General features: G+C 44.1%; 2 protein-coding genes across 2 annotated transcripts; one reads left to right on the top strand and one right to left on the bottom strand.

Moving 5' to 3' along the window:
• Nucleotides 1-3,490: 3,490 nt before the first annotated feature.
• On the top strand, nucleotides 3,491-4,956 carry LOC4341332 (uncharacterized). Its single transcript, XM_015786422.3, has one exon. It carries the CDS (start codon nucleotides 3,755-3,757, stop codon nucleotides 4,652-4,654), a length of 900 nt encoding a protein of 299 aa, XP_015641908.1. The 5' UTR covers nucleotides 3,491-3,754; the 3' UTR covers nucleotides 4,655-4,956.
• A 4,794-nt stretch (nucleotides 4,957-9,750) lies between these two features.
• On the bottom strand, nucleotides 9,751-12,511 carry LOC136356849 (serine/threonine-protein phosphatase 7 long form homolog). The gene is made up of 8 exons (XM_066311341.1): nucleotides 12,146-12,511; nucleotides 11,651-12,061; nucleotides 11,263-11,561; nucleotides 10,928-11,186; nucleotides 10,586-10,835; nucleotides 10,430-10,495; nucleotides 10,208-10,339; nucleotides 9,751-10,144 (listed from the first exon to the last, which is right to left on the bottom strand). Exons 1-8 carry the CDS (start codon nucleotides 12,353-12,355, stop codon nucleotides 9,855-9,857), a joined length of 1,917 nt encoding a protein of 638 aa, XP_066167438.1. The 5' UTR covers nucleotides 12,356-12,511; the 3' UTR covers nucleotides 9,751-9,854.
• Between the last annotated feature and the right edge of the window lie 1,311 nt (nucleotides 12,512-13,822).

Raw genomic sequence — 13,822 nt, forward strand, 5'->3', positions numbered from 1 at the left:
AACTATAGTACGGTTAGTCTTAATAAAGGAATAGATTGAGAGATGCCTCCCAATACTCAGATTTCACATATACTGTTACATATGCCTGCTAGAATTAATCAATATAACGACTCTCTGCTGGAATAATATTACTCTGTGTTGACAGACCTTATATATGTAATTTCTTAAAAAAATAAAATGGGTGTGGTCACTTCTATAGTTATTTAATATAATCTGTATTTTGTTTTTTCTTAAAAAACATCTCGCTGATTCTGTGTAGATAGTTTAACACAAATTAATATAAAGAATACAAATTACCCGGGAGATAGCATAATTAAGAGCTAGCAATATTGCGTGGATGGTGTAAGGTCAGTTATCTCATATTTCATGCATGTCCTAATCTGCACAGGGACAAGCTGCCAAGGTTGTTGGCCGTGCATGATCCCGGATCGGTAGGTAACCGCGTTTCATGATAGATCAGTAATTTTGTATATATAGCCATTATTATAGAAGTACTCTAGGAACACACCAAACATTACACATTTTCTTTCATTATTATTCAAGGATATTTAATTTATGACTGTTCATTGTTTTCATTTCATTAATTATTTAAGGATGCATGTACAATTTCTGAGGATACATACATAATGAGTATAATTAAATCACCCAACTTTATCTCCATGTATGTGAATGGACCACAAACTTTAAGAATGTAGGTTGTATATAAGTATAGGTAACATGCCTCAACCAAAACTACTAGTGTACCTACTGTTGTCTTGATTTCCATGGGAGAATTTAGATGTTCTACATAGCAACCATGAAATTGGAAGTTCCATTTTGGAAGTTCTAGTGCATACAAAGCTTTTCTTTTCACATAATGTTAGCAAAGAAGCTCTTTTCTTTCAAGATCCACCCCCTCAGTCCCTCACCTTGTGAGGATCATTGCTGTGTCAAATGTTATGAGCATGTTGCGTACTTAGCCAGTATAGTCGTGACAACTGTAGATTAATTCCTGATAGAAATGACAATTTTTCTCTATAATCCTACTTCTGCAAAAAAATTTAAAAAAAACACACAACACTTAAAAAGTTATATTCTTCCGTACAATCCTCACAAAATTAACAACCCCAAAATATATATAAAAAGAGAACATCTACTGGCAGTCAACCCAAATAGTTTGAGACTTCTTAAAAGAAGGGCGACTATACCTCTCTTTTCTATTTTACTAGTAATATGCCTCTGCACTATGACAGCCTATACCACTGGGAATGGTCTGGCAGTGGATCTATGCTAAAGCACATGATTTTTTTTCGTAACCGCTACGCACGAGGGAAATGGGACGCTGCATAAAAACCTCATGTAGATGCACTTTTATAAAGGCATTCGGCAAATTGCCTCTAAAATAAAGAGTTATATATAGTGTAAAGACACTTTAAAAATTATCTCGAAAACTTTACTCGCAAGACACTTTAGGAATATTTTCAACACACTATATTAAATTTTATCTTGTGGAGGTATTTTCTCGGCACTATAAAATGTGCCTGATATGTAAAGGAATTTTAAACCTTGTAGAGACACTTTTTATAATAATAATGTATATTAATGGACTAGATATAGGCAACACGAGGCACAAACTTAAAAGTAATGACATGAGGTTAAGTTGGTTAGTATGTTAAAGATAAAAACGATTTTTCCTAACAAAACATGAGTTCAAGGATTGGCAATAGCAAAGGAAATATTTTATTCTCTTTTTTCACATTGGTTTGATGCCACATGATATATAGACATTTTATAAAACGTCTCTTCGGTTATAGACAATTCACCATAAGACACCTACATTTTTTAAAAAATGCCTCTACAATATTGTAGAAAAATTTGGAAAGTGTCTCTATAATATTAGAAAATTGTCTCTTTAAGGTATTGCCACACAACATAGAGACATTTTATAAAATGCCTCTAAGACAATTCACCATAAGACACTTATCATACATTTTTAAAAATGCCTCTACAATATTGTAGAAAAAATGGAAAGTGTTTCTATAATATTAGAAAAATGTCTCTCTAAAGTATTTTTCTTGTAGTGAGTGTGCTACATGCAAGGGGAGGGAGAACGATGACTCTGCTTTTAAGTAGTAGAGACATTGCACACTAATAAGCATATGCAAATACATACATCAAGGAGAAGGAAAAAAACGTGTGCATAAAGACATGTGTAGTTAATTTTTTGCAAAAGGATATGGATATGAACCTCAATGGTTTTCCATTTTGGAAGTGCTATGTCGACAAAATTCTTTTTTTCTAAAATAATATTTGTGAAATATGCCACCGCTTTCTTTTGAAAACCATCTCCTTGAGGATTGAGTAAAAAAATGAGATCCAACATTTATCTTTAACCAAACCGCTTGGTCTTGTTTTCTTATGGTTTTGTTTTTCGAGAGGAGGGAGGGTGCGCCCTGTGCGTGACGTGGGGCCTGGGAAGAGGGCGGAAGGATGGCTACGTTTTTAAGTTGTAGAGATAACCAAAAGCAAGAGTTATTTTCTCATTGATCTGTCTGCCAGTGGAATGCACTAACTAGTTCACCTTCCACGTGTATTGTTGCCTAGCAACAATAGATGGATACCATGTGAACTCGCCTTCTCTATGAAAGATATAACAAGGGCAAGGGTCTCCCAATAAAGGATATTGGTAGCAACAAAACTCAATCACTCATATTTCCCCCATTTCAGCTTGTGAGAAGCACACTTTTTAGTTCATTGATGTCCATGTGTGTTGTCACAAGTATCGCGTAAACTCACATTGTATAGAAAAGATAATAAGGGAAATCCAAAACAAAAGTACACCTCTTGCAATCAAAAGTCACTCCCTTTTTTTTCTCATCTCACTTACACAAAACATAATTCTCAGTTTGCCATCCACGAGTACTATCAGCTGGCAAAGATGAATATAACGCCGAAACTTAACTCCAGAAAAAGAGACGACAAAGGTAATTTCCTGAAACAAAACGCCAATCGTTACCACTCGAAAGCCAAAATCTCTTGCCGATGCATGCTCACACGATACATACTTTTCATTTCACCGTCCAAGTACACCACAACCCGATGACAACAAAAGACACCTCCATGGATAGAAATGAACGCACGCAACTATCGATCTACTTCCGGTTTATGTCTTTGTTGCAAACCACATCACCACGAGTTGACAACAAGCCCCCGCACCCACAGGAGAAAGATGGAAACTGCCATGCTCCTCCCTCCTCAAATATCCTTTTTAGAAAATAATAAAAACCCATTTCTTGAAGAAAAAAAAACGAGGATGAGTTTATTTAAAGAAACCTATAAAAACGCAGACGTACACACACCATATCCCTATAAGCATCTCCGAAAGACTGGGCCAGCATATATTGAGATTCACGAAGATGCCATGAACGTCTCATTGTGAATGTGTCATCGAGGAGAAGAAATCTTATAACAACCCACCCACAACTCACACAACACACACAAAGATTAGGAAAAGAAAAGGAGGAGAAATCTTAAAAAGAAAAAAAAAGAGGAGAAATCTTAGAAGAAAAATCGCCCCATTTGGTTTGTCCCATTCCCATCACCACACCTCTCATCTTCCCCATGTGCGCCAAACGTCCCCACCACCCCCTCCCCCTCCCCCTCCCCTTTAAATAACCGCTCACTTCCTCCTCCCCCTTCTTCTTCCCCACCATCACCACCACCGCCGCTTCCTCCTCCGCCTCCGCCTCCACTCCACAACTCCGCCGCCGCCGCAATGCTGGAGGCCGTGATCCCGGCGGTGTGGAGCGCCGTCCACGGGTGGTTCACCCCCGCGGTGCTCTTCCTCGTCCTCAACATCGTCATCGGCACCATCGCGGTTACTTCCAAGGTCACCGCCTCCTCCTCGACGGCGGGCGGCGGCGGCGAGGGGGTTGGGTATGGAGCGTGGGCGGGTGGTGGTGGTGGTGGTGGAGGGGAGCAGAGGAGGTTCTCCCGCGTGCCGTCCATGGCGCTCGACCGGCTCCGGTCGTTTAATCTCTCCGGCCGGTTCTCCGCAGCCGCCTCTGCCCCTGCTGCTCCCGAGGCGGCCGCGGTGGTGGGCGGGGTGCTGGATCTGGGCGCCCGCGATGAGGCGACGACGGCGGCGGTGGTGAAGGATGTGGGGGGCGGGAGAGAGCGCGAGGAGGAGGTGGAGGATGAGCAGGAGCGCGCGCAGGCGGCGCATGTGGTGGAGAGGAGCAAGTCGGAGGCGACGGCGGCGGCGGCGGACCTCCCGCGGCTGCCGGCGCGGCTGCGCAAGTCGGCCAGCGACCAGTCGGCGTTCGCGCACTTCGAGGCCGAGAAGAAGGCGGCGGCGGCGGAGGTGGAACGCGAGGCGGTGGAGGCGCGGCGCCCCGCGACGACGAGGGAGCCGCCGCGCGTGTGGCTCCGCGTGGCCGACGAGGACCCGGAGCCGGAGGAGTTCGACGACGAGGCGGATGATGATGAGCCGGAGATGGACGACGACGACGCCGACGTCGGCGCCGGCGAGGTGGACGCGCGCGCCGACGACTTCATCAACAACTTCCGCCACCAGCTCAAGCTGCAGCGCATCGACTCCTACCTCCGCCACCGCGACATGCTCCGCCGCGGCCACGCCGCCGCCGCCGCCGCCGCGGTGGGCAGCGACTTGTGAGACGCGTGTGATTTCCAGCAATCCGAGGGGGCTAGCCGCAAAACTGCTGATAAAAAAAAGAAGAAGAGAAATACAGGGAGAGGAGGAAGAACTCGAGAGAGAAAAAAATGGTAGTTTCTTTCTTTCTCCCCATCTCTTCTGTTTTGGTTTATTTTCTTTTTTTTTCTCCTTTCAAAATGCTTAGTAGTAGTATAATATTATCGTAGCATCCGACTTTTTGGATAGAATCTTGTGTAATGCAGCACCATATCATGTGAAAATTTCATCCTCATAAGAGATTTGGATAAGGATTAATCTGGCAATTATGTTTCTGTAATTAAATTTCTTGCAAATGGCACAGCTAACTATACCCTCATTATTTTCATATTTGCAAATCTCAATGCATAACTGATAGTATTAGATTCTTCTTATTTTCCGATGTCTGAAACCAATCGAATATAAGGTGATCATGCAGGTAATTAACCGCAATGCTCAACTGCCTGTGTTAAAACAATCAAGAATTCTACGAGAATTTTAGTACAAAATAAAGAAAAAGTAGTTCAGTTTGCAGTGCCATGCCTGACAAGGAGAGCCATAGATTGCGCAAGCAAGCACAGGTTGGCTGATCACAAGTCATTAGCAGGCGTTTGTCCGTAACAAATAGATTAAGACAGATACGACACAGTGCCTAGTCAGCCAGCACAAGGACTTGACAAATTAATATCAGCCCCTCTTGTGTGTACTGCTCCTAATCCCATGATCTCTCTAGAAAGTACGGACAAGGGCAACTCACTGACCAGTGACCACCACAGTATCGCTGCTTCTGGTACTTTGCATTGCCACTAATTTTCTACTCCCTCCGTTTCAAAATCATTATAGCATTTCCCACATTCATATATCACACACAGATATATATATATATATATATATATATATATATATATATATATATATATATATATATATATATATATATATATATATGTGTGTGTGTGTGTCTGTATGCGCGTGTCTAGATTCATTAACATCAATATAAATGTGGAAAATATCTAGATTCATTAACATCAATATAAATGTGGGAAATGCTAAAATAACTTACATTATAAATAAAACGGAGAAAGTACTCATCAGTGAATTGTTTAGCCTGAACTGGTATTGCTATCGTTTATAGTCTTCAACTTATAAGCATAAACGGACATTTAAATTTTAATACTTAATTTTAAAGTAATTTTAGGATTTTTTATCATGTTTATTTTTAATATTTACTTTTAAATAGCTTGAGCATGTATATAAAATTTTTATATGTGAATTCTTTTAACTTGTCAATAAGTTGTATTGCTTATAATTAATATTAAGCCATTTCCAGTGTAGGTCTCGTAAGAGTTCAATCTCAATAAATAAGATAATAGTATATAGGTTAAACTGATAATTAACATATCAAAAAGTTTACGAAAAGAAAGAAAGAAAGTAAGAAAGAATATATTTTATCTATACCTTACAAATAGAATGAAACCCATTATAACTAAATCATTTCATCTTAATCTCGAAAACGGAAAAGAAACCCTGTTATCACCAAATAGTTTCACAATACTATTCAATAATTAAATACTTTGGGTAGCATCTGAAATTACGAAATGAAACCGTGCATTGGAGACATTTGTTTCATTCATCAACCAAACCTTTTAGATTACGTGACACTCTTATAAATCACAAAATAAAACTCTCCACTGAAAATGGCATAATGCCAAACGATGAGGTTGCAACTGTATCTGTAATTATCGTTGGTTGTTAAAATATTGTCTTTAATCTATACAATAGTACTAAAAAATATTTATTGATAAAGATTTCGTTGACACTAGTTACTTCGTGAAAAAAATACAACCCTAAATATAAATCTGGATAAATATTTGTTAAAATTCACAGCTATAATTTAAATTATTTTAAGATGGAAGGTGAATGTGAGTACAAACAGCCGCTCGGGGTCGTCGGGCGGTGGATCCGGGTGGACCCACTTACACTGACACGGACCTGGAGGGCGTGTGTGCATGTTTGGTCCTTTGTTTCCTTCCTATTTCTCTCTTATTTAGTTTTTGTTTCCCTTTAATCGCCGTTGCCTCTTGCCGGGTTCACATGGACATCGTCACTTAATTAATCAGATGGGCGATTTGGTTAGTGGTGACACCTGCTTAATCAATCGTGAGCTCTCTCAAGTCGGCGCTTGATGCGATTTCGGGGCAACTAACGCACAGCGTTTGATGCTGCAATGGATTAAAAGATTAGTGTTAGTTAACCTTTGGGGTGTTTTTTTTTTTTACTTTGTTACTTTGGTTACTGGATATGGTAGAGTAAGGGTTCGGGCACGACGAAGGAGACGCGAACGAACAATGTATGGAATTTCACGAAAATTTCACAGGACACATAGATAGATTCTAGCTCTGCTTCTAGCATCAGTCTCAAATATGTTCTAAAATATAAGTATTTTTCAATGTAATTGAATGGAGAGAAAGATGAAATATATAGATAGAAATGCTTATTTCTACTATCTTAAAAGTGGGGTCATTCCTCTTTCAATCCTCCCATCGTGCAGCTCACGAAAAATAACCACCATCTCTTTTTAATTATATAAGTTTGGCCTATTAATACACGGACTCGACCCGTTACAACGTACGCACATATCTACTAATATTTTAAAAATGGAACATACTCTTTCTGTCCTAAAAAAATCAATCTAGAAGGGGATGTGAGGAGACGTAATCCCTTCTAGATTGATGTATGTGGATATAGGAGGATGTCCATATACATTGTATTAGGAGGGTTTTTTTGGACGGAGGGAGTAGGGAGTACAGTAATAAAAAACTTTTCATTACATTAACTATAGTCAGGTGTGGAGAGCTAATCCATGCTCAAGAACAATTAATCCGGGTTGCACAGTAGCCAAACTGCTGGCTGGCTGGCTGCTTGGATATACATAAGGTGGTTCCAGCACTGTTGTCAGTTTGATGTTGGCTGGTTTGTGATTCTCCCCCGGCGACGTGTGGTGCACATGCGACGTAGGACATCGGATTCTGTGGGCAGAAGGGAAAATTAAAATTAACTGTGTGATGAGAGGTGTCTCTTTTGAATAGGACATGAGGCTTTGTGGGAAAGTAGGTGAGTGCCTCCTACTAATTATTGGGCTTGATGGATCTCTGTCTAGCTAGTGCCACTTTTGTTACAGTATCTTCCGAGGATAACTGCAAGTCGTATCCTCCAATCGTTGTGGAGTGACCAGGGATGATATTTTTCTCATCTCTCAATTTAACATCAGAGGACGGTTACCTGCCTGTAAAAGTAAACCACAAGCAAGGTTTGCTTTAGTGCAGTGATGGAACCAAAACAATGGTTTTAAAACCAGGCGAAAAGTTAACTAGGATTAGAGTGTTTAGTACTTATGGTACAAATGTGAAATACCCTTAGCATGCTAGACTGACATGTCGGTCCTATCTATTAAAAGAAAGGTAAATTTTGCTACAGCACATTATGACTTTGCGGTTTTATCCGTATGACACCGCGAGCAAACTCACTTTTGGAGAAAGCACTCCATATTCGTGGTTATTTGCTAGTGAACACTACGCGGCTTAAAATAATGTATCCGTGCTGACGAGGTGCTAGGGGATCCGATATTTTACGCGAAGTGACCGAAATGCACATATCGGGCCCCCTAGTGCCTAGTCAGCACAGATACATTATTTTAAGCCGTGCGGTGTCCACTGGCAAATAACCACGATTATGGAGTGTTTTCCCAAAAAGTGAGTTTACGCGGTGTCCTACGACTAAAATCACAAAGTCGTGATATTCTGTAGCAAAATTTGCCTAAAGGAAACTAGTTAATTTGAGTTTGAAATATTTAACATGTAGACTCCACTTGTAAGAAAAAATAATTTTGAGCCCTCTATGGCACTTACATGTAGCCATGTAGGCACCAAACCACAGTCATGTACCTGGGCCGGGCTAAAATGAAGAAGTTCCACTATGGTAGATGGGGAATTTTTTTTATTTTTAATTTTTTTTATTAAAAGTTTTACAAAAATAATTTTCCATTTTGAAAATTGACGGAAGTAGTCGCCTACCGCCCTCTGGGAAGGCGATTTTTAAAAATCGCCCTCCCAGAGGGCGGCGAAAATGACGTGGCAGACGGCCGTTCGCTCTCGGGCGACGGCCGTCAACGAAATTTGCAGGCGGCCCCCTTGCCGCCCTCCGCGAGGGCGATTTTGTACTGTGCGGGGGGCCGCCTGCAAATGGGCGGCGAGGGGGGGCATGGAATTTTGCAGGCGGCCCCCTTGCCGCCCTCCGCGAGGGCGATTTTCTACTGTGCGGGGGGCCGCCTGCAAATGGGCGGCGAGGGGGCATGGAATTTTGCAGGCGGCCCCCTTGCCGCCCTCCGCAAGGGCGATTTTGTACTGTGCTCTATATTTTTGTATAAATATCAATAGTTATCAAATCTTTTTATATTGAAAACTATACAAGATTAAAATCTCCAAGACTGGTAAAATACAATTTTATTATTTTTTAGGGCATATTTGGATTGTTACCGTACAAATATTTTGTTACCGTACAAATATTTTATTAATTTTTAGGGCATATTTGGATTGTTAGTGCCAAATTTTTCTTCACGACCAAATATTTGGTAAGGTAAAATTGCATTTGATCATATTTGGTTTGCTGCCAAAATGTAAAATTGTAGTGAAGAATGTTCTACATAATCTCAAATCTAGATTACGTATTACCAATGAATAGGCTTCCATTTTCGTGTGTTGTGTGCTAGTGGGAAAGAAGATATGAAGAGGTTGCCTTCAGATTGTCAATTATATAGCGTCGTTTTCACTGCAATATATGTGAACTCAATGAGATACATTATTCATTAGATGTGACAAGACGATCACGCGTGGGCGTGATTCACTTTATGTAAACAGGCAGCGCCGAAAGTTGATAGTGATAACTCGAGCTGCCGCTTTTCATGTGTGCTGTTGTGGACTGTGCGCGCTACTGGATCTGACACTACCGTGCAGCGCCGAAAGTGTGTTGTCGTGAGCATAAGTTGTTCTAGCACCATATGAATGAAAAGAACTATGTAGACGAGACAAACACAAGTAGTACTGCAGTAGTAATAGCAAAAGTAGTACTGCTTTACAAGTTTGTAAGCCAAAAGAAACGGTCACATAAGGACTGAAGAGGTAGAACACTACTGACGAGGCCTCTTACCCCTGTCCCTCCTACCCTGCGCCCTAATGTGCCCGTGGGAGTACGTGAGTCGGTCCGGGGGTACGGCACGGCCAACCCGTCCTGCCTGTACAGGTGTGACCTCTGGCTGCTCCTGAGTGTGCGCCTCTGGAGCTCCTCCAAGCTGAGAGGAGCCTAGTACGTCGTGGTGGTCTGCACCGTGCAAGTCGTCGTCGTAGAACTGGCTAGTAGGACCAGTCCTACCGGCGTGAGACGAAGAGGCCCCAGTACCGAAGATCCCGGCTGCAAATCCTGCTGGACAAGGACCATCAGTTTCGTACAGGTATTTAACAGTATTAATAAAAAGTAAAGTACCGTGTGGGCGAGGGATCGACGCTCCGTGAGAGGAAGAGCTGGCGAACGCGCCCGAAGAGGTGGCGAACGCCCCTGCGGAGCTCGTGGAAGCGCCGGTCGTGCCTGCGAACGCGCTCGAAGGCAGACGAGGTCCTGCGATGAGGAAACGTGCAGTTAAAACATGGTGACATAATCGTGCAAAAGCTGAAACAAAAATGAACTAATATCTGGGCTGAACTGTACCGTGCGAAACCGGTGCTGTAGGTCGCACTGATCCGAAGCTAGGGGCGCTCGAAGGCAAACGAGGTCCTGCGAGGATGGATCATCAAGTTACGACGGGGTGATGTTTTCGTACAGAAACAGAAACAAAACTTAAGAAACCTCTGGGCTGAGCAGTACCGTGCGAAATAGGTGCCGTAGGTCGAGGTCCTGCTCCGACGGTAGGCGCGCGAGGCCGTGGTTGTACCGGACCAGCTGGAGGTACGACGTCCACGGCGCTGCGACAGGAGAAGACGCGCATGACCGCACGCATCTTCTCCTGCATCCGGTCGAAGGTCACCCTCTGCTCAACGTCAGTCAAGTGCAAACCTCTGTTCAACCTCACTTGGACTGCGGTGATATCGGCACTGATATCCCGTGCGGCATCAGCCTATGCAAGATGGAAATAACAAATTCAGTAGTTGTCCTATATTATGCAAGATAAATGAAATAATTGTAAGAAGTAATACAAATTGGATGTACCGCCACGAAGTAGTCTCGGTCACGGTGCGTGGGATACGCGTCCGTGACAGCGGCAACGTGCGGCTCTGGGGCGTCTGGAGTGAAGGTCACACGCGCACGAGTGCGAGGAAGGTACCAACGAAGGTAGTCACGGTAGTTCTCCTCCGTGTGTGGGAAGAGCTCGTTGATCACCTCCTCTGTAGCTAACACCCAGTCGTCAACGTACTGCTGTACACGTGGAGCCCAAAGTGCGCCTGCTAGCTGTCCCCGTCGAGTCAACCTGTGAAGAGAGGTAAATTATATGGCTCGATGAAGTAATTATCATAAAAATTTAGAAATGAACAATCCGAACTCACGAGTGGTCGGCAGGGAGGACGGTCGGCTGCACGTTGCCCGGAAACACCTGCCTAAGTCCGAACTGTCTCATCACACGCTGCGGGCAGTGAGGCTCAACGAAAATGTCGAACACCATCGGCAGGATGGTGAGCCAGTAAGCCTGGTCGCGTGTGCACAAGGACGAAAGTCCTAGCGGTGCTCTCGCAGCGACGGCCTCTTCTGTGTACGGCTCCCAGATGACGTCGCTCGGCTGGAGACGGTCAAACTCGAACACGAAGTCCGGGTAACCACGTCTCACCTGGACGTGAGCGTAACGACGCTGCAATAAACATGATCGGAATTAGACATGTTATGTGAAGAAAAAAAAAGACGACTGATAAACTTATAACACAGCGAAGTTGCACTAACCCCACGTCGACACCAGTAAGTCCCCATCGTGGGACCGTCCTCTGGCCACTGCGCGCTGCGACCAACCCCGTAGGGTGCGCTGTCCACCACTGGTCGACCTATGGCAAACCTCTCGGCTGCCCAAAGCTGAAGCAACATAGGGCAGCCAGCGATGATCGCTCCCGCGTCAGTCTTCGTGCACGCCTCACAGAGGGCACGGTACGTGGCTGCTAGCACGGCAGAACCCCAGCTCCACTGCGGCACGTCCTGTGGCTGAGCATCCGCGATGGACCGTGCGTAGTGGACCAGCCGGAAGTCCACAGCGTGCCCGTGGGTGCTAGTGAACATCAGCCACCCGAACAACCACAACAGGTACGCCTCAAGGGAGCGTCGGACCGAGTAATCATCAGCGTCAGGGTGCAGAAGGTCCGCCTACAATTAAGAATGAAATGTTAGTACAAAACACTCATTCGGTCGCAAATAAGCACGTATGATAATAACAACTTATTTACTTACAGTGAACTGGAGCAACCAAGCCTTGCTAGGCCCGACTGTAGAGTACGGAGGAAGGGTGGTGGTCGGTCCTAGGTGTGGAAGGCGCATCACCTGCTCGAAGCGCGCAGTGATATCCTCCTTCCACCCAAAAACACCGTCCACGGGACCAACTGCTGCTCCCGCCAGCGGTAGCCCGAGCAGGTACGACACGTCCTGCAGTGTCGGAGCCATCTCCCCACAGGGAAGGTGGAACGTGTGCGTCTCAGGTCTCCAGCGGTCTACAAGAGCGGCAAGGAGTGACCGATCTGCATCCCACCGCTTCGCTGGGTCACGGTCGTCCGCCGCCGCCTCAACAAGCCTACAAAGTGGTAGAAGGCCTGCCGCACGCAACCTGTATAGAGCAAACTTCAAACATAAGTACAACACAAAGCAAAGTTGAGTTGAAATGTGAACATACGCGTACCAAGGAACGTGACGGGGGTCGACACGCAACCACTCGCGCGACGTGCGTGGACGGAAGGTGCCGAGCTGTGCACCCTCGACTGCTGACAGGAACGAGCGGTGGTTCCTGTCAATCCCACGGTTCAACAGCGCCGGTGTGTCGTACGCCATACCTGCATCAAATATGTTGATCAGAAACATATAAATAATTAGTTCAACATATGTAATAAATGTTGAACTAAGCGAATTACTAACACATATTAAACAAGAGTACAAACAAACAAAAGTGTTTAGTCCGAACACTCATCACGATAACATTATGATACAACACCGAATAATTCGCAATACTACTAGTACAACAATAGTCGGAGGTTCTCATTACAACAACATTGAATTGAAATTACACGATAGAAGTATTTAGTCCGAACACTCATTACATCACAACAGCATTTTATTTCCTAAATCGAAAGCATTGTTACACCATGGAATCGCCTGCTGCGCGACGACGCCTTGGCCTTGCGCGCATGCTTGTTGTTCCTTCACCAGGTGGTCGCCTACCATCACTTGCCTGTCCAGATGGACTAGCATCTGCGCCGCTTGGAACTTCTGCATTCTTCGGGCATTTCTTGTAAGTATGGCCGCGCAGATCACACTTGCTGCAGCGTAAAGTCCTCCCACCTGCTTCTGACTCATCCATATCATTTCTGATGCATCTAGTTTGGCGTCGACCCTTTTTCACCCTTAACTTAGATGGATCTGGAATATAAAAAACTTGGGCACTCAGCGTTGTGTAAGATCCTGAGATCCCGAACCCATATATCTCCTCACTCCATGTATGAAATATTGCTTCTTTCCTGAAATAATTTGAGACGTACACATTGGGAGATATGCCACAATCACCGGCAGCAGCAAGAACGTGTGAGCAAGGAAGGTGATAAAGCTTCGGCTTCATACAACTGCAGGTACATCCACCATCCGCCTTCAAGACACATTCCTGCACGGCTTGCTTGCGATAGATACCACGCCTGCTCCTATCAACACACATTATTTCATACCGATGCACTTGTGTGCCTTGAGCAACAACTCGATGTCTCCGTACCTTTTTGATTTTATCTTCCATGTACTTTGTCACTACGTTGCCAAACACTATGTTGTCATCGGCCATGGACGGACCAATTTTCTTGTATCGATCCCTAAAGTACGCTTGCGTGCCGTGAAGGATGAATTCAACAATAGCAACCAATGGAAGTACCCGAA

The sequence above is a fragment of the Oryza sativa genome, chromosome 6 (assembly GCF_034140825.1).
Source record: "Oryza sativa Japonica Group chromosome 6, ASM3414082v1".
In the NCBI taxonomy this organism is placed as follows: Eukaryota; Viridiplantae; Streptophyta; class Magnoliopsida; order Poales; family Poaceae; genus Oryza; species Oryza sativa.